The following is a 17,480-nucleotide window of genomic DNA, read 5'->3' as shown; positions in this document are numbered from 1 at the left end:
AATCTAACCCTGACCTCCTGGTTCATAGGTTAATGCTCAACCACTGAGCCACACTGGCAGGGCTGGATTGTTTTGTGTGATACGGTTTTCTTTTCCAATTTGCTCTCAACTTTCCTATTGGATTGTTTATATAATCCTCCCTCCCCACTGCCCCTGGAAAATGGTGGCACACATCCAACCTGGCCAGCGTTATAGATGTGTGCTCTACAGATTTCTCCCCCACTCCCCACCCCCAGGGATGTGGTAAAACATAAGGATGGCTAGACTTTCCCAGGGAAGTGGCAGAAGGAAATTAAGTACATATGGATGGGACTTTCAAGTCTGCACACATCAGCTGGGAAACTTTTATGGGGCGATAAACACTTTCTTAATGATCGTGTCATTTGAGGAACAGCTGAGGGAGGAAGAATTGGGGGGCGGGGGGGGTAAAGGTTTGAAGGAGGCTGCTTTGCGCTTTGTCAGGCTTTATGCTCAGGAAGCGCCTTCTCACTGTCTAGTCAGCCCCTTGGGAGGACTGGCACCTCCACCCCACCTCACTGAGCAGGTCAGGCAGAGGCTGGCTGCCCCCTCTCAGGCAGACCTCCTGGCAGTGGAAGAAGCTTGAATTACATGACTCATAGCCTCAGATTCTGTGCATGGCTGTGGATTCATGCTCACTGTGTCTGTGACATAACTTGGCAGAGCAGCCCAGACTGGAAATGAGTGAGATTGCTACTGGGTTAGGGTAGGATTTGGCTCTCGGAGGCTCAGAAAAGAGGTGGTATGCTAGACCCAAGGCTCCCAAGTACAGGCCCAGTGGCACCAGCATTGCCCATGGATGTTAAGATTTCATATTCCCAGGCTCTCCCCAGAGGTGGGAATTGTTTGATCTGGGTGGGATTCAGGAATCTATTACTTAAATTTTTGTGCTCTAAGTGAGTCTGGGTGGCCAGTGGGCCCAGATGGGCTGTGGTGGGGATCCTGGTCTTGTTGCCCCAGCTGTAAGCCCTGCCCAGATTAGTTCCGTGTTTCCCATTTCTCCAGGTCTCTCATATAAGGTGAAGGCTGATCATTAGATCTAAGCAAGACCTGGGTACGGGAGACTTGGTGGAGTCCCTCTCTGGCCCTGCCCTCAATCAGGGATGTTCCTAGACCTCAGCATCTGAGTGTGAGTGGCCCCAGTTTCAGAAGATATAAGAGTTAAAGGGCCCGGGCCCAAGCAGGTCATGGCCACCACCTCTGCCCTCCATGACCCATGAGGAGGGGAAGGGCTGCCAGCTGTCTCTGGCCCTCCTGAGAGGGCACTGGCAAAGCAGCAGGAAATCCAGCGGTTGCCGTATTCTCTGAGTTGTAGCTGTTGTTGAAGAAGATTGGTGCAGGTGTTCATATGGGTGAATTACACACAGTCGCTGCCCTCACCTTGCTCGTCATCTCATTGGGGAAGGCTGCCCCGAGGATGATAAAGGGACTCAGAGCATAGTGGGAACCCAAGCACTCAGCCTTCTGTAAGACATGGGCTACTTAAATTATTTTGAGTCTGCTGGTCTGGAAGCTCAGAGGCCAGCAGGGTTGCCAAGGCCATCTCAGGCTGGCCTGCATGTTTAAATAATAGTCTGATCATGTCTCTTCCTGTTACAAACCCCTGGGGACTCCCAGCCATCTGCTGAGTACAGTCAGTCTCGCACAGAACACGTCAGCCCCTGTAATTGGGACCCTGTCTGTGTCCCATGTTTCCAGCCCCCGTCAGGCCCGCAACCTGCTGCCTCTTCCCTGCTGAAATGCTTTCTCCCCTCCAGTCATCCCCACCCCAGTGAACCCTGACTCAGTGTTTAAGGCTCCACTCCTCTGGGAAGCCTCCTCCTTACAGTGCTTCCATGGAGCCATGCTGAGCACATAGCATGCTAAACTATGGCTCGTGCCCTGGGCCGGGTGCTGCTCTGCCATGTTGGGGCCCCTTTGCACCCTTCTAGCTTGGTTACCTCCAAGCAGGTGCTGGTGGGAGCCTAGGGAACAGACACCTGCAGAGTCTGGGGTGCACAAGCTCCCACTGAGGCCTGGAGCCCAGCAAGGGTGCAGAGGGCATCTGCTGACCATGACTTGCTACCTGGTGGTGGTATTGGGCTCAGAGACTGAGTGGGAAATTTCCCATGTCTTTCCAGGGAACAGAAAGCAAAGAGGAACAGTCAGTGGGTGCCCACCCTGCCCAATAGCTCCCACCACCTAGATGCCGTACCGTGCTCCACGACCATTAACAGGAACCGCATGGGCCGCGACAAGAAGAGAACCTTCCCTCTCTGGTAAGCGCGCTTCATCCTTTGCACTGAGTCCACCTTAGTGCTCGAATGTATTTTCATCTCCTCCTCCCCTGAAAAACACTCTTACTTTGTGTTCCCCAAAATGCCATGCTGCCTTCTCCATGAAACTGTTTTCCCTCAGCTTGCAGGGTGCTAGTCTCTAGCTTGCTCCAGCCCCCCAACTTTGCCTGTTTTAGTCTCACCAGTCTCGTATTTTCCCCAGGACCTTGAGTAGAATTCCCGGGGCCGTAGTTCTTGGACCTTTGCTCATGGTTTCACTTGCCATTCACGTGACTCCTGCTGTGTTCGTTCCCTGTGACTGCTGGAACAAATCGCAACAAACTGAGTGGCTTAATACAACACAAATTTATTCTCTCATAGTTTTGGAGGCCAGGAGTTTAATTGATCCAGAATCAAGGTGTTGGCTGGGTTGCAATTCTGGGGCCTCTGGATGAGAATCTGTTTCTGTCTCTTCCAGCTCCTGGTGCCTGCTGGCATTCCTTGGCTTATAGCCACAGTACCAGTCTCTGCTTCCGTGGTCCCATGGCCTTCTGGGTGTGTGTGTGTGAAATCTGTCCCTGTCCATCTCTTATAAGGACACTCCTGCTATAATTTAGGCCCTCTAGGATAATTAATCTCCTCTCAAGATCCTTAACTTAATCACTGTGCAAAGCACACACACACCCCTTTTGCCATATAAGGTAATGGTCAAGGTTCCAAGGATTAGGACATAGCTATCTTTTGGGGGTTATTTTTCAAGCACCATCCCCACATTCATCTCTACAACCCAGCCTCATTCACTTCTTGCCAGTATCTTGTCTTCTCCTCTCCTCCTTCCCTCTCTCCTTTTCCTTCCTTCCCATTTCTATTTGAATGTCACTTTCTCAGGGCTGCCTTCCACCCTTAGAATGGCCACTCATCCCCGTCCCTTTTCTGTATTTCCCAGAGCATTTGTGTCTGGCATATGGTATGCTTTTCTTGTTTGTTTGTGGTCCTGCCCCAAGCTCTGAGAGCAGTTCTCAGCCCTGTGTATTCTGCAGATGCCCTTAGGCTTCCCATGTCCTCCAACATCCCCACATCTCTTTCCTCTTCGTCTTCTTAAAATCCAGACATGACCATGTAAAGCCCTTGCTCAGTCCTCCTGGAACTCCCTTAGGTCGAGGCTGGATTCCGCAGCTGAGACGGAGAACTGTTGGCACCTTGACCCCGTAGTTTTCCAGCGCCTCACAAGCTGCTCCCCCATCTAACCTCTACCCCACCTTCTGTGTTCTGGCTGCTGCTACCCCAGCAACTCCTTGCTTCTCCTTGTTCCTTGGCCTTTGCTCAGGTATTTCCTCTTTTGGAAATACCTGTCCTTTCCCACAGCTTTCTGTAAAGGTCCTGCCTGCTTTGGGGCTTAAATCTCCTTCTTTCAGAGTATGCCTACGTCTTGTCCACTGCCCAAGCCAGCAGCTTTCCCTCTTTCCCGTGTGTTCATGAAGTGCGGAGCTCTGCCCCTGTGGCTCGTGACCCCTGCTGCCCTGGTCTCTGCTGACTCAGCCCTTAGTTGACAAGTCCCCTAAGACGTGGGCTTCCCCCTTGGCCAGGTTTGCAGTGATCCATGGTGTAGAGAGGGAGCCCCGGGGGGACTCATAGCACCCTTTGCTGACTTTGCTGCCATTTACTTCCAGCTTTGATGACCACGACCCAGCAGTGATCCACGAGAATGCGTCCCAGCCTGAGGTGCTGGTCCCCATCCGGCTGGACATGGAGATTGATGGGCAGAAGCTAAGGGATGCCTTTACCTGGAATATGAATGGTATGTGGGGCCCTGTACAGCCCAGACAAGCCACTGTACAAACACTCCCCTTTCATGCCTGATGTCTTTTGGGCGGGTTGTGGATTCTGAACACAACAGTCAAAGCATTGTGGCTTTTAGAAGGTGTGGACTTTGGGTTCAAATTCTGCTTATACCACAGGTTTTTTTTGTTTTGTTTTTTTATTGATTTCAGAGAAGAAGGGAGAGGGGGAAGAGATAGAAACATCACTGGTGAGAGAGAATCATCCATCGGCTGCCTCCTGCACGCCCCCTTCTGGGAATCAAGCCTGCAACCCAGGCATATGCCCTGACCAGGAATTGAACTGTGATCTCCTGGTTCATAGATTGATGCTCAACCACTGAACCACACTGGTCGGGCAAAAGGTTAATTTTTTAAAATGCTATGGGCAATGTACTCATAGATTACTTAGCCTGAGCACTTTAGCTTTCTGCTGCGATCTTCAAAATAAACTACATTTGCTTGTTTTTTGAGTTATTGAACATAGGTTGGCTCAGTGTTCCAGGTTTGTCCTGGTGGTGCCGTTAGGACAGTTGGTCTCTAGCACTTCTCCTGGGCTAGTGAGGAAATAGTGGGGTCGAGTATCTGTTAAGCAGAGCTGTTTCTTGATAATGGAATCATGCTATTTGCTCATGAGGGAATTCATTCTTGGCTTTTTTTGTCTATGGCTCATCCCAGAGTTTTGTATGATCATTAAGGTTTGGGTTATGAGAATAGGGCAGAATGGGGAGAAAAACATTTGATTGCACAGTACCTTGCTATAGTCTGACCAGTCACAGATAGTCCCTGTGAGCTCATGCCTGGTACAGTTACGTTTCCAGGATCCACACACACCTCTGTGCTTGTCACCTAGTTGAGTGTATATGCTACCCATATAGAGTTAGAAATGGAGGGAAGGTCTGTAAAAAGCCATACGCAGCCTGATACTATCTCTGAGGGATATTTCTACTGGTGAGGAAGAGGTGGATGGACGAGCATCTGCTCCATCCTCCAGTGGGAACTGGCCTCAAAGTGCCTTATGCAGAAGGAACCTGTTTTCGTTTGCTAGGGCTGCCATAAAGTCCCACACATGGGGACTTAAACAACAGAAATGTATTTTCTCCCAGATCTGGAAGCTAAAAGTTTAAGATGAAGGTGTTGGCAGCATTGGTTTCCTCTGAGGCCTCTCCTTGGTGTGTAGATAGCTGTCTTCTCTTCACGTGGGGCTGCCCTGCTTGCTGGGTCAAGAGGAGAGGAAAGTGTGGACATGACACATCAGCTCTGAAGTGCCTTTGCTTCCCCTCTTCCCAAACATCTCATTGGTTAGAACTAATCGAGTGTGTAGCGGTGTAGTGGTGCCTGGGAGCGGGGAGAACCTGGTATGGGGGAACACTTAGGCCCTTGACCACTCTGGGGGTGTGAAGGAGGTAGTGTATGTGGAACGATGGACAGAAAGGAGTGTTCATCCTCTGCTTCCTTTCCCTGACATGTCAGGGAGGGCCACCCGTCCTCATCTTTATCCTTATCTTCATCCGAGGTCTGGCAGAGGAGGAAGGAGTAGGGGGAGGTCAGGGCTGAGAATGCTGAGATTAGGCCCTGTAATTTGTTGACAACCTCTGCCCTCATACCTGATTACAGAGAAGCTGATGACTCCTGAGATGTTTTCAGAAATCCTCTGTGATGATCTAGATTTGAACCCATTGACGTTCGTGCCAGCTATCGCCTCTGCCATCAGACAGCAGATTGAGTCCTATCCCACGGACAGCATCCTGGAGGACCAGTCAGATCAGCGTGTTATCATCAAGGTAGGCAGCTCCTCTCCATGTGCCAGGGCCTTCCTTATCCTGTGTGTGGTGGGGCATGGGACTCTGAAGGTACATGGAGCCGTCTGTGAAGCCTGTGGGACAGTGCTCCTGGAAAGCTGTCTTTGAGACAGCACGTGGCTCTGCTTACTACCCCAGGAAGGGTGGGCCTGACTTCTCTGAGTAAGGTATCACATTCTAGGCGTATTCAAAGGAGATGAAGCCAGCTGATGGGCAGAGGGGGGAAGCCCACAGATGAGCACACTGCCATACTCTTCCCAGAGGCTGGTTGGGTCGAGCACACCCCTTTCTGTCTCAGTAACCCGCCACAGTCCTGGGGTAGATGCTGCCTTATCCGCTGTGTTACAGGTGAAGTGGGCACATAGCCCTGGCCGGTTTGGCTCAGTGGATAGAAAATCGGCCTGCGGACTGAAGGGTCCCAGGTTCAATTCCAGTCAAGGGCGCATGCCTGGGTTGCAGGTTTGATCCCTAGTGGGGAGAATGCAGGAGGCAGCTGATCAATGATTCTCTCTCATCATTGATGTTTCTATCTCTCCCTCTCCCTCTCTGAAATCAATAAAAATATATTTAAAAAAAAAGGAGTGGGCACATGGAAAGGTTAGGCCATCTGCCCCAAACTGCCCAGTTGAGAAGTGGTAGACTTGGGATTTGGGGCCAACCTGCCTGCTACAAAGCTTGCTTGGTGTGAAGTGGTATCTCATTGTGGTTTTGATTTGCATTTCCCTGTTGTTTAGTGATGCTGAGTATTTTTTCATGTGCTTATTGGCCATTTGTATATCTTTACAGAAATGTCTATTTAAGACCTTGGCCCAACTTTTAATCAGGTTTGTTCTTTTGTTGTGTTTTACAAGTTCTCTATATCTTCTACATATCAATCCCTTATCAGATATGTGATTTGCGAGTATTTACTCACATTCTGTGAGTTACCTTTTAATTTTTTTTATGAAGTCCAATTTTTCTATTTTTCTCATTTGTTGCCTGTTTCATCTACTTTTTCTATGAGTTTTATAATTTTAGTTCTTACATTTATGTCTTTCTTCAATTTTGGGTTAACTTTTGTATATGGTGTAAGGCAAGCATGTCAAAATCACGGCCCACGGACCGCATGTGGCCCACAACGATTATTTTTGCGGCCCAGCCAATATAACAGTTGTAAGAAACGTGTTAATAAAAATGTCATCACTTAATTTTTACAATATCCTGTTATACATAAACCTATATAATAAAAGCATAGTATGCAAATTGTCCCCTCAACCGAGGGTTCATCCGGCTGTTTGACCAGGGGGCGGGGCTGCCCGGGGGAAGGGAGGGAGTACCTTGCCAGCAGCCGGTAGCCACTAGGGACCCTACCAGTGCATGGATTTCGTGCACTGAGCCTCTAGTTATTAATAACGAACTACAGTGTTTGCTAATGACTGAATACTATAATTGTGTTGCATTCATTTCCCTTACGCACCTTACGCGCAGGCACACCATTTTTCTCCACTATTACTAGCAGCAAATATTTTAGCAGCTGATTGCCATGTCATTAGTTTTGTACTGACTTGTTTGGTGTGCGCAACAGGAAATATTTCGCTTTCAGAGAACAAGAAAAATAGGTTTATTTGCATTACGCTTATTACTTTGTGCACTTATTCAGTATTTGGTAAGTTAATGTTTAAGAAAAAGCATTAATTTTTATTAAAGTGTCTATTATTTTATGTTAATGATGACTCATTTATTTCAGCCCTTTGTATTCAGCATATCTCTATTGAAATAAACCTATGTTCCTATGAAAAATTGAAGCTTTTGTTTTTTTGTGGCCCACATAAACTTAAACCTTATTTATTTGGCCCATGTTAGCCTTTGAGTTTGACATGCTTGGTGTAAGGTTAGGGTCCAGCTTCATTCTTTTGCATGTGGATATCCTGTTTTTCCAGCATTATTTGTTGAAGACTATTTTTTTCTCCCGTTCAATGGTCTTGGTGCTCTTGTTGAAAATCATTTGACCATATATGCAAGGGTTTATTTTTGGGTTCTCTATTCCATTGGTTTACATGTCTGTCTCTGTGTCAGTATCACACTGTTTTGATTACTGTAGCTTAACAATCAGGAAGTGTGAGTCTTTGTTGTTCTTTTTCAAGATTGTTTTGGCTGTTCAGGGCTTAGATTTCATATGAATTTTAGGATGGATTTTTTTCTACTTCTACAAAAAGTAAATTGTTGGGATGTCTTTTATTTATGACTTCTTTAATTGCTTTCAGCATTGTTTTGTAGTTTGCATTGTACAAGTCTTTTATCTCCTTGGTTAAGTTAATTCCTAAGTATTTTGTTCTTTTTAATGCTATTTTAAATGGATTTGTTTTCTTAATTTTCTTCCCAGATTGTTCATTGTTAGTGTATAGAAATGTAGCTGATTTTTGTGTTTTGACTTTATATTCTGCTACTTTGCTGAATTTACTTATTAGCTCTAACTTTTTTAATGTAATCTAGGGTTTTTTACATATGAGATTATGTCATCTGTGAACAGAGATAACTCCTTCCTTTACAATTTGGGTGCTTTTTTAAAAAATACATTTTTATTGATTTCAGAGAGGAAGAAAGAGGGAGAGAGAGATAGAAACATCCATGGTTAGAGAGAATCATTGGTCGGCTGCCTCCTGCAAATTCCCCACTGAGGATCGAGCCCACAACCCGGGCATGTGCCCTTGACCAGAATCGAACCTGGGAGCCCTCAGTTCACGACCCGACACTATTCACTGAACCAAACCGGCTAGGGCGTTGGGTGCCTTTTATTTCTTTTTCTTGCCTACTTGCTCTGTCTAGAAATTGTAAGAGCAGGCATCTTGTCTAGTTCCTGGTCTTAGAGGAAAAGCTTTTAGTCTTCACTGTTGAATACATATTCACTGTGGGTTTTCTTTTTTTTTAAATATATTTTATTGATATTTTACAGAGAGGAAGGGAGAGGGATAGAGAGTTAGAAACATCGATGAGAGAGAAACATCGATCAGCTGCCTCCTGCACACCTCCCACTGGGGATGTGCCCGCAACCAAGGTACGTGCCCTTGACCGGAATCGAACCTGGGACCCCTCAGTCCACAGGCCGACACTCTATCCACTGAGCCAAACCGGTTTCGGCTCACTGTGGGTTTTCCATGTATGGATTTTATTATGTTAAAGTAGTTTCCTTCTGCCCTTGCCGGTTTTGCTTAGTGATTAGAGCATCAGCCCAAGGATTGAAGGGTCCTAGGTTCGATTCTGCTCAAGGGCACGTACTTTGGTTGAAGGCTCAACCCCTGACCCTGGTTGGCAACCAATTGGCGTGTGCGGGAGGCAACCAATTGATATGTCTCTCTCACATCGATGTCCTCCTCTTTCTGTCACTACCCCTCTCCTCTACTCTCTCTGAAAAACAATGGAAAAAATATCCTCTGGTGAGGATTAACAACAACAAAAAAGTGGTTTCCTTCTGTTTCTAGTTTCTTGAGTGTTTTTATCCTGAAAGGGTGTTGAATTTTGCCAAATGTTTTTTTCTGTATCCATTGAGATGATCATGTGGTTTTATTCTTCATCTATTAATGTGGTATATTCTCATTGATCGGTTTTCGTATTGAACCATCCTTGTACTGCAGGAATAAATTCCATGTGGTGGTGGTATATAATCCTTCTAATTTGCTGCTGAATTCACTTGGCTAGGATTTTGTTGAGGATTATTGCATCAGTGCTCATAAGGAATATTGCTCTATAGTTTCCCTTTCTTGCAATGTCTGGCTTTGGCATTAGAGCAATGCATTATAAAGTGTTGCCTGCTCTTCACTTTTTTTGGCAGAATTTGAGACGGATTGATGGTAGTTCTTATTTAAGAATTCACCAGTGAATCCATTAGGTCCAGGGCTTTCCTTTGTCAGGGTTTTGATTACTGATTCAGTCTCCTTGCTAGTTAATTACTTTGGAGAGAATTTGTTGTTCTTAGCCTGTTTCAGTTTCACATTATGGCCAACTACCAGAAAAAGGGCACAGTTGGGAGAAGGGGGATGTCATGGGAGAGAAATGGGAGAGTTGGTATAGTAGTAGGAGCCTCTCCCATGTTCCTGTGTGTAGCCTGTTACCTCTGGAGCATGGCCCTGAGGACCCTGCTCTGTGCTGCATCTTTGTCCTATAACTTTAGGGAGGACATGGCCTTATGGAGTTAGCCACATCCAACCACATGGCTCCAAGTGGCCAGGGTCAGCCCCCCACAGGGTCCTCATGAGTCTGACCAGCTGGCTTCCCTGGTATATTTCTCAGAATTGAGTGCCTTGTTGTTGTTGTTGTACTGATGGGGCTTGTAGGCAGCCATACAGAAAGTTGTCAGGCAGTTCAAACTCCGCTGGCGCTGCCACCTGCTCCCCTGACTGGAGGCTTTCTTGGTGACCGGACAGTTGTCAGCTGTGGGAGCCTTTCAGGTGCTCCAACCCACTGTGATCCCTACCCACAGGATGCCATCATCTGGAGGGCTATTGGGAGTCTGTCCCCAGATTGGGTTTCCTGCCTGGCTTGGTGGTGTGAGGGCTTGTCTGCTCTGGGGTCAGACACAGTTGGCTCAGAGCGAGCTGTCCCCCTTCTCACAGTGCCTCTGTTGGGCAGGTTCTGACTATTCTAACTTGGGTTCTTTGGTTCTGGCCCCAGCTGAACATCCATGTGGGGAACATCTCCCTGGTGGACCAGTTTGAGTGGGACATGTCAGAGAAGGAGAACTCGCCCGAGAAGTTCGCCCTGAAGCTGTGCTCGGAACTGGGACTAGGCGGGGAGTTTGTCACCACCATCGCCTACAGCATTCGAGGACAGCTGAGTTGGCATCAGAAGACCTATGCCTTCAGGTAGGATTGCGATGAGTCTCTCTGTCATTCCTCGGCAAACCTGTTTTTGGGAAAAGACTTCTCTCCCTGTGCATGGTGATGACTCTAGGATTTTCTGGAGCTTCGCAGTACAGTTTGGCCTTGGACAGCCTCGCTCCTTCTGCCACCTCTTACGTCCCATAAGCCGGGCTTCCCCCAACCCCTGCCCATCATGGAGGGGGGATCTAAGGAGATGGGGTATCTGCCCCCTTTGTCTTCTACCCACCCCGCACTGCCCTGGGCCGCACTCTAGGCCAACAGCCCCTCTGCGGCCCTTGTACCCCTGTCCTCCTCTCTGCACTCTTGCTCACACTGCCTCTGTCAGGGTTGCACCCCAGAATTCTTCATCTGATGGACTTGCGTTCTGTCTCAAACACGGGCTCTTCCATACTGCCCTCCTGGCTCACAGAGCCAGGGAATCCTCCAGCTGCTGCTTTTACTGTTGCATCTCGCCGTCATGCAGTCAGAGGCCAGTTGGTGAGCACCCACGCTGGCCGGACCCCGTACTGGTGCCATGGAAGATAAAGAGCCAGCTTCAGGCTGCCTGCGAAGGTGGAAGTGTAAAGAGAACATTCCTGTCCAGTGTCCTATGTGCTAGGGTTGGGGGTGGACAGACATGGCCTTCCTGCTGGTTTTGGCCCTGCAGTGAGAAACAGGCCTGGCAGGAGGTAGGACTTGGGGAGCGTTAACTAAGTAGTAATGCTTGCCTGCCTCAGGACTGTGCCGTCAACCAACCCCGTCCCTTGAGCTCCTCTTGCACATTTGGATGGTGTGTGGGTGGGGGGTGGGGGGGCCTAAGTATCCCTGCATCAAAACAGGATGTTAGAATTTATTCTGCTCATGAAACTGTCATCATCCACATGTGGTGGTCATTACTTGGAGACTGAGCTTAAACTGCTGCATGAGGAGCAAGTATGAAGGTCTTTCTGCAAAGACATAACAATCACTGGGGCTCGTGAGTATGTTTGTGTGTCAGCTGGTTCTCCCAGAATTCCCAAGAGACAGCTTTCTTATGGCTTCCTGTAAATCTGAGCAAGAGAGAAGGAATGATCGTACACCACAGGACTTGAGGTTCCAGGCCTTGGAAACTCTGAGCCCCGTGGGGGTCTGTGCTCCCAGCATCCAGGCTGACACGGCACATCCGTCACCTCCCGTAACCCTCCAGCAGCCCTGCCAACCAGGTGGTCCTGGCCCAGAGAGGAGAGGGGAGGTGGTGTCTGCCCACATCTCCCGCTTCCTGTGGGAGGCCTGCTCGAGGTGTGTCAGTGCATGTCTCTTTACTCTGCTGGAACCAAGGCCACTGGGTCTAAGACCAGTTTGGCATGGTCTTGCTTCCCAGAGCCGACCCTGAGGTCCTGGGAGGTAGTGACATTTTGCAGGTCTTAGGAGTGACATCAATACCGAGTACCTCATTCCCCACATGCTGATTGAGTCAGAACACACGTTCTGACTGGCAGGTGCAGGGGTGGGGGTGTCACGCTCTCAGCAGCAGGACCCTGAGGGTGTTGACACATGTTGCGCCATCCTCCTGCTCTGACCTCCAGGTGAACCAAGCCCTTGAGCCACAGGACGTCAGCAGGGTGCCAAGTAGCTCCAGAGCAGGTGCCCCTCGGGAGCCCATGGTGGTGGCAGGTCAAGACTGACAGACAGATCCCTCCCTTATCTCAGCAGCCAGTTAATGGATTCCGGTTTTGTGGATGGGGAGCGTCACAGACCTCCGTCCCACCTCAGTCTCTAGTGCTTAGGGTGCAGATTTCACATCCTCGGGATTGAAGGCAGGGCCACCCCACTGGGGACCAGGGAGAGCACATTTCCTCTGCAGCAGCTGGGCCAGCCAGGCAGGAGGGGTATGGCCTGGTGTGTTTTCCCAGCTGACCAGGCCTGTGAGCTCTTCATCTTGGGCCCAGCCTTTTGGTTAGTGTGCAGAGAGCTCAAAGACAGGAAGGGCTGCCTTTGGTCAGGGCTGGCTTGTCACAGGCTTCATCGCTCGGGACAGAACTGCAATGAGCCAGGAGAGTCCTGTCCTCCTGCCAGTGCCTGGCTGTGGTGCCCTTCTCAGTGATGGCATTGAGTCGTGACCATGGTAGAGCAGGGGCAAGATGCCCACAGTTGGGAACCAGGGCAGAGAACAGGCTGCTTCCCTTCAGCAAGTGGGATGGGTTGGCCTGATGCGGGTGAACGTGGAGTGGGGGACGTGGGGAACACGGGTGTGTGGCAGATGGGTTGGGGCCCCTAAGCCCCTAGAGGACAGAGCTAAACTAGGTTGTCATAGATGTTGGAAGCCAGCGGAATGGGGACGAAGAGACCGTGAGTAACAGGAAGGGGACAGGGCTTCATCTAGAGGGGGCTGAGCTGAACAGAGCGTGTGAGGGTGTCAGACATTCACCGAGACATGTGAGGAGAGTTGCCTCCAGCACAGTTACTGGCACCTCCAGGCCAGCCCTGTGCCCCAGGCTGGACACTGAAGAAAGGTGCCCTAACAGAGGAAACTTGTGTGCATGGTCATGAGGCGCCAGAGGCAGCACGCACAGGGAGGGAAGGAGGGGTTGGGAGGTGGTGGGAGGTGTAGAACTAGGGTGAGGTGTTGGCAAGAGGAAGTCAGGACAGGTAAATAGGTGGGACCTGGCAGCTAGGCCTGATGGGAGACAGATAGTTACTGGAGCAGCATCAGGGTTGGAGACACCAGAGTCACTTGGGATTGGTTGACTATGAGCCACTGAGGTTACTCCTAGGGCTCTGCTCACCTGCCATGGCAGTGGAGTATGTATGTGAGCAGGAATTACTGGGTCATGTGACTATGTTAGCATCTTGAGGAACTGTCGGACTGCTTTCCAAAGTAGTTGCACCATTTTCCTTTCCCATCAGCAGTATGAGGGTCGCAGCTTCCCTACATCTTCACCAACGTTTATCTGACTTAAAAAAAAAATGTTTTTATTGACTTTACTGATTTTAGAGAGAGAGGAAGGGAGAGGGAGAAAGAGAAATATCAATGAAAGAAAGATCAATGAGAGAAAGATCAATCAGTTGCCTTCTGCACGCCCCCTACTGGGGATTGAGCCACAACCCGGGCATGTGCCCTGATTGGGAATCAAACTGGCAACCTCTTAGTGCATGGGAGAACTCTCAACCAACGGAGCCACACCGGCCAGGGTTATCTGACTTGTTTATTCTAACTATCCTGTTGGTGGGGGTGAGGTGGTTTTGATTTGCATTGCCCTAATGACTGGTGATCTTGAGCATCTTTTCATACGATTGGCATTTGTGTATCTTCTTTGGGAAAATGGCTATTCCAGTCATTTGTTTCCTTTCCAGTTGCTTTTTGTTGTTGTTTTTATAATTGAGTTTTAAGAGTTCTTTACGTAGCCTAGACACAAGTCCCTTATCAGATACATGATTTACAAATATTTTCTCCCGTTTTGTAGCTCTTCTTTTCACTTGTATTATTGTGCTCTGAAGTACACAAGTTTTACATTTTGTTATCTATTTTTCCTTTTGTTGTGCTTTTAGTGTCACATGTAAGAAACCATTGCTTAACCCAAGGTCTTGTTGTCTCAGCACCATTTGTTGGAAAGACTGCTTTTTCCTCATTGAGTGGCACCCTTGTGAGCAGTCAGTTGATCTTGAACAGGAGGGTGACATCAAGTTCTGTGTCCTCCTCCCCTTCCCAGTTGAGTGGTTGCGGGCAGGCCGTTTCCCTCTGTCTCAGTTACACAGTGGGCATAGAAATGCTTCTCAGCTGGTCTGTTGTGTCACGTGAGGTCATAAAAGTGCGATCACATTGAAAATTAACCTCAAGATCCTGTATCATCAGTCCTGGTCTATCATCAGTCCTGGTCCCTCTGTGGCCTCAAACATGGCCTTGCGCCCCCCCCGCCCCGGATTCTGGGTCCGCACCTGGACTCTGTGGGGTGTTAGGGCCCATGAATCATAGTTCCCTTAGAGGGGTGGGAGGCAGGGTGGGTCTGTGTCTGCGTGTCCTCCCCCAAACCGGAGTCAGGCCTGCTGGCTCCTGGCCCATTCTTGTTTTGAGCAGTTCTTATTTTAGAACAACCACTGGAGTGGAATCTTCCCAGAGCCCAGGGGGTAAACAGAGGGACTCCAGGACCTACGCACCAGCTCTTGTTTAAATGCAGAGGAAAGCATGTGTTCTTCCCCTCTGTGTGGGCTTGGCGCCTTTCATGTCCGCCCCCCCTGAGAAAGGCAGTTGGTAGCCCACGAGGTGAGGAATGTGACTGGTGGTTCCTGGATTGTCAAACCACCAGCTCAGGCTGGACAACAGCTGTCAGGAGTGATTAGGCGAGATTGGCCCCAGGGTACCAAGGGGTGGGGGCTGGCGCTGCTGTCACTGGCCTCAGAGTCACCAGCAGGAGCTCAGGCTTCTGGGCCTGATTCAAGAGGTGAGCCCCACTTCTTCAGAGGAGCCAGGGCCAGCTCTGGGCTGTGGTGCCAGCCTCAGCCTGCACCCTGAACAGTGTCATTTGTGCGCCTGGTGTCTGTAAGAAGGCCCCTGGCCCCTAGGAAGCTCCCTCAGGGGACGTATGCTGGCTGCTTTAATAAGCAAAATCCTCTGAAAATCCCTCCTGATGTCTTTCCTATATTCCAGATGAGGTATCAAAACCATGGCTGCCCTCAGGGGCCTATCCTGTTTTATCCCATCACTACTCACCAGGCACCGCCCTGGGCCTTGCCTGCCCCCTCGCTCCTCCCGGAGCTGGTGGTGCCCTGCAGGGCTCCAGGCTTTGATGAGCAGGCTCCTGACAGGCTCCCTTCGCTGGGGCTGAGCCTCAGGGGAACGGTGCAGCCGCCCAGCTGGAGGAGAGAGAAGAGGGTCTGGGGAGGCTGGAGTGGTGACATGGGGAAGGGGCGGGAGAGGATTAGTTAGGGCCACGCTCTGAAGCTTGTCTGCCAGTCCAGGGGTTTGGGCTGTCTGCCCTGATGGTAGGAGGCACACAGCCCCTCCTGGCAGTTGTGGCCTCCATGCCTCCTCGGCTCCTGTCCCCACACCCTCCCTCCCCTGGTGCTCCTGCGCCTCCCCGCCTCCCCGCCTCCCCCCACTCCGTGCCTTCATAGCCTTTGCCTAGGTTGAACTACCCGCCCTCCCTGCGCTTTGTCCACTTGGAAAAGGATGCGCAGGTGGCCCTGGGGTGAGGGACCCCCAGGGTAAGGTGGATGGGGATGTGGGTTTGGGGTCTAGCTCTCTGCCCTCAGCAAATAGTCCAGCCTCTCTGGAGTTCATTTCACCTGTGAAGTGGGCTGAGAGGCAACATTCAGGAGCAGGCTGGCCCAGCGGACTCGCAGTGAGGGGTGTCCAGGACTCTTGGGTAGCCCCCTGCTTTTTCTCTTTCACCCTGCATCTGTCTTCCTGATTGGTGGGTCCTGGCTCTGGGCACTGAGCAGTGCAAACAGCCCTCCCTTTCCCCCAGCCCAGTGATAGCAGCTGGCCTAGCCACACTGTTCTGTCAAGGGAACCTCCTCCATAGCGAACGCCCTTCAGTCTCAGACCCAGAGACACTAAGGCGGCAGCCAAGAGCCTGCTGCTTTGAAGAGAAGCCCAGGGTCATGGGGGCAGCACGCTGTGGCCAGGGGAGGTTCCTGGCATCTCTGCCTTGAGGCGCGGGTGACAGGAGCATCCCTTCAGGAGTGCTGCTTTAAGGAGCTGAGCATGGCAATGGGCCCAGCTGGGAGGAGGAGGAGGGGGAAGAAGCAGGAAAGGCCCAGCCTTACCACCATGCCCTGGCCCCAGCGTTCCATCTGTTGGTGGGCAAGAGGTAGACAGTCGTTTTGGGGGCCTTTCCAGCTGTTCTGTGAACCAGCACTTTTCTCTCCCCTCACCATCCCAGTGAGAACCCCCTGCCCACGGTGGAGATTGCTATCCGGAACACAGGGGATGCTGACCAGTGGTGCCCGCTGCTGGAGACCCTGACGGATGCCGAGATGGAAAAGAAGATCCGTGACCAGGACAGGAACACGAGGTACTCTCCCCTGCCCCCCAGAACCCCTGCAGCTGGCTCTGCCCACAGGCACCATCTCCCAGGCAGGTACAGAACCATCACTTCCCCCGTGACCCAGTTTCTTTCTGGGAAGGCGCCTGTGTGCCCCTAGGATGCAGGTTCCTGCACGGAGCAAAAGCAAGCCCTGAGATTGGGTCTGACCACAGCCCAGACCCAGGTTTCAGGACCCCTGAGGAGGTGGGCAGGGCCTGAGCAGGCAGGTGAGAGGACAGTTTCAGGGCCCAAGCAGCACATGGTCAAGGTCACAGAAGGGGAGGGACTCGGAATCCCACCCACCATGTCCTGTCTCTGTTTCCACTCCCCAGCTGCCCTAGAGAGCCCTGGGGGATGGCAGTGGCCCAAGGCTGGGAGCTGGCCCTGGGTCACCACCCTTTCCTCTCTGCAGGCGTATGAGGCGTCTCGCCAACACTGCCCCAGCCTGGTAACCAGCCCATCAGTGCTCGGCTCCCACACAGCGTTCAGAAGACCAACCTGCCTCTCCATCTTCTGGCAAAGAGGGAGGCGAGGGGGCAGCCCAGGGCCATCCTGAGGAGCATGGGCAGGTGGGGAGGCCTTCCAGGTCGCCCTCCCCCAGCACACTTTCCATTTGCTGAGCCCTAGTCCCCACCCCCCATCTCTGATCAGGAAGAGGCTTCATTTTGGGTTGTGTTTTTTTTTTGCATAGGAGCCCCAGGAAGGGCTAGCAATACTTTTTAAATAAAAGGCAACAGGTCGTGTTCCA

At 50.6% G+C, this 17,480-nt stretch overlaps 1 protein-coding gene across 2 annotated transcripts in view; it reads left to right on the top strand.

Moving 5' to 3' along the window:
• Positions 1 to 17,480, top strand: part of SMARCB1 (SWI/SNF related BAF chromatin remodeling complex subunit B1) — a 27,214-nt gene extending 9,734 nt beyond the window's left edge. For both annotated transcript variants that reach the window (XM_080649623.1, XM_080649622.1), the window contains exons 4-9: positions 2,139 to 2,276; positions 3,944 to 4,071; positions 5,708 to 5,874; positions 10,540 to 10,730; positions 16,589 to 16,720; positions 17,145 to 17,480. In XM_080649623.1, coding sequence (XP_080505749.1) covers positions 2,139 to 2,276; positions 3,944 to 4,071; positions 5,708 to 5,874; positions 10,540 to 10,730; positions 16,589 to 16,720; positions 17,145 to 17,184 — 796 coding nt within the window. In that variant the 3' untranslated portion in view covers positions 17,185 to 17,480. The remainder of the gene's footprint in view (positions 1 to 2,138; positions 2,277 to 3,943; positions 4,072 to 5,707; positions 5,875 to 10,539; positions 10,731 to 16,588; positions 16,721 to 17,144) is intronic.

The sequence above is a fragment of the Plecotus auritus genome (assembly GCF_963455305.1).
Source record: "Plecotus auritus genome assembly, chromosome: 13".
NCBI lineage: Eukaryota > Metazoa > Chordata > Mammalia > Chiroptera > Vespertilionidae > Plecotus > Plecotus auritus.
The sequence above is the reverse complement of the archived record's forward strand: the minus strand, read 5'-3'. Positions and strand labels throughout refer to the sequence as shown.